Consider the following 1646-nt stretch of genomic DNA (forward strand, 5'->3'; position numbering starts at 1 on the left):
TTCGATCGATCGTATTTCGGCCCTTGGAATATAATTTTCTAGTCGAAAAATGCTCTCCAAAACTAGATTAGATTGTTACGCTCATTTTGTCTAATTTTATCCTGCGAAACGTTGGGTTTTTCCGCTTACTATTTTATCTGACACTTGGTGTTCTTCGGGTTCATTGTTGCCCGATATTGTGTTGATTCAGTCTAGCCGGAATAATGCGGGAGAACATGTTGTTAGTGTTAATAGTTGTAGTGTTGTATTATTGAATATGTGTCTCGATCAGTACATTTACAAGGGATATATAGGCTGTAAAGTATCCCTAATAGAATAGATGGGCTAGGCCCTTACAAATAAGTGATGTGGGCCAATGGCCTAAATATTAGTCTAACATCCTCCTGCAGTTGGAGTGTGAGTACTTCAGACGCTCAAACTGGACCGAAAGTCGTCAAAGAGGGCGTACGGGAGTCCTTTGGTGAAGGTGTCCGCAAACTGGTATCTGGAGGGGACATGAAGAACACAAACATGTCCCTGTGCAACTAAGTCTCTGACAAAATGAATATCTATCTCAATATGCTTAGTGCGCTGATATTGAACCGGGTTGGAGGACATGTAAACAGAACTGACGTTATCACAATACACGAGAGTAGCAGAAGTGAGTGGGCAATGCAACTCGCAGAGAAGATTACGGATTCAACAAGTCTCTGCTACGTCATTTGCCACACCACGATATTCTGCCTCAGCACTAGAGCGGGAAGGAGTAGGCTGTCGTTTAGACGACCATGAAAGGAGATTGTTTCCAAGAAACACATAATACCCAGATGTAGAACGTCTAGTAGTGGGGCAGCCAGCCCAATCGGCATCAGAGTAAGCATCCAAAGAAGTCGGTGAAGATGAGTATAACTGGAGACCAAGATCAATAGTGCCCTGTATGTACCGTAAGATCCGTTTGAGAGCATGAAAGTGCTGCTCGCGCGGATCATGCATGAAGAGACAGATCTGCTGAACAACATAAGATATGTCTGGGCGGGTAAAGGTCAGGTACTGTAGAGCACCTGTAAGGCTGCGATATAGAGTCAGGTCCTGAACAGGGGGCCGTGGGGTGTGAGCTTCGCTCTGGGTTCAACCGGAGTCCTACAAGGATGACAAGTGGCCATATCAGCACGCTCAAGAATCTCTGTGGCGTACTGTTTCTGATATAGAAAGAGGCCAGTAGTGGATCGAGTGGCGGAGATGCCCAGAAAGTAGTTCAACGGTCCTAGATCAGTCATAGCAAATTCCAGGTGAAGGGATGTAATGATCCGTTGAAGCAAAATAGTCGAAGATGCAGTTACCACAATATCATTGACATATAAAAGTAAGTATGCAACGTCAGATCCCTATCTGTAAATAAACAATGAAGTATCACATTGACTGTGACGGAAACCAATCTGCTGTCCATATCCTGCAAAACGCTGAAACCAAGCACGCGGTGCCTGCTTGAGGCTGTATAAGGACTTCTGCAATAGGCAGACATGATCAGGATATCGAGGATCCCGAAAACCTGGGGGCTGATGCATATAGAAAGTCTCAGATAACTGTCCGTGAAGAAATGCGTTCTTGACATCTAGCTGATGTACGGGCCAGTTTCGAGAAATCGCTAGACTGAGAACAGTTCGTAT

General features: G+C 44.8%; 1 protein-coding gene across 1 annotated transcript; it reads right to left on the minus strand.

The window, feature by feature from the left end:
* Positions 1-678: 678 nt before the first annotated feature.
* On the minus strand, positions 679-1256 carry LOC139888386 (uncharacterized mitochondrial protein AtMg00810-like). Its single transcript, XM_071871396.1, has 2 exons — positions 1124-1256; positions 679-1040 (listed from the first exon to the last, which is right to left on the minus strand). The coding sequence occupies exons 1-2, from the start codon at positions 1254-1256 to the stop codon at positions 679-681; spliced, it is 495 nt and encodes a 164-aa protein (XP_071727497.1).
* Between the last annotated feature and the right edge of the window lie 390 nt (positions 1257-1646).

This window comes from Rutidosis leptorrhynchoides, chromosome 1 (assembly GCF_046630445.1).
Source record: "Rutidosis leptorrhynchoides isolate AG116_Rl617_1_P2 chromosome 1, CSIRO_AGI_Rlap_v1, whole genome shotgun sequence".
NCBI classification, from domain to species: domain Eukaryota; kingdom Viridiplantae; phylum Streptophyta; class Magnoliopsida; order Asterales; family Asteraceae; genus Rutidosis; species Rutidosis leptorrhynchoides.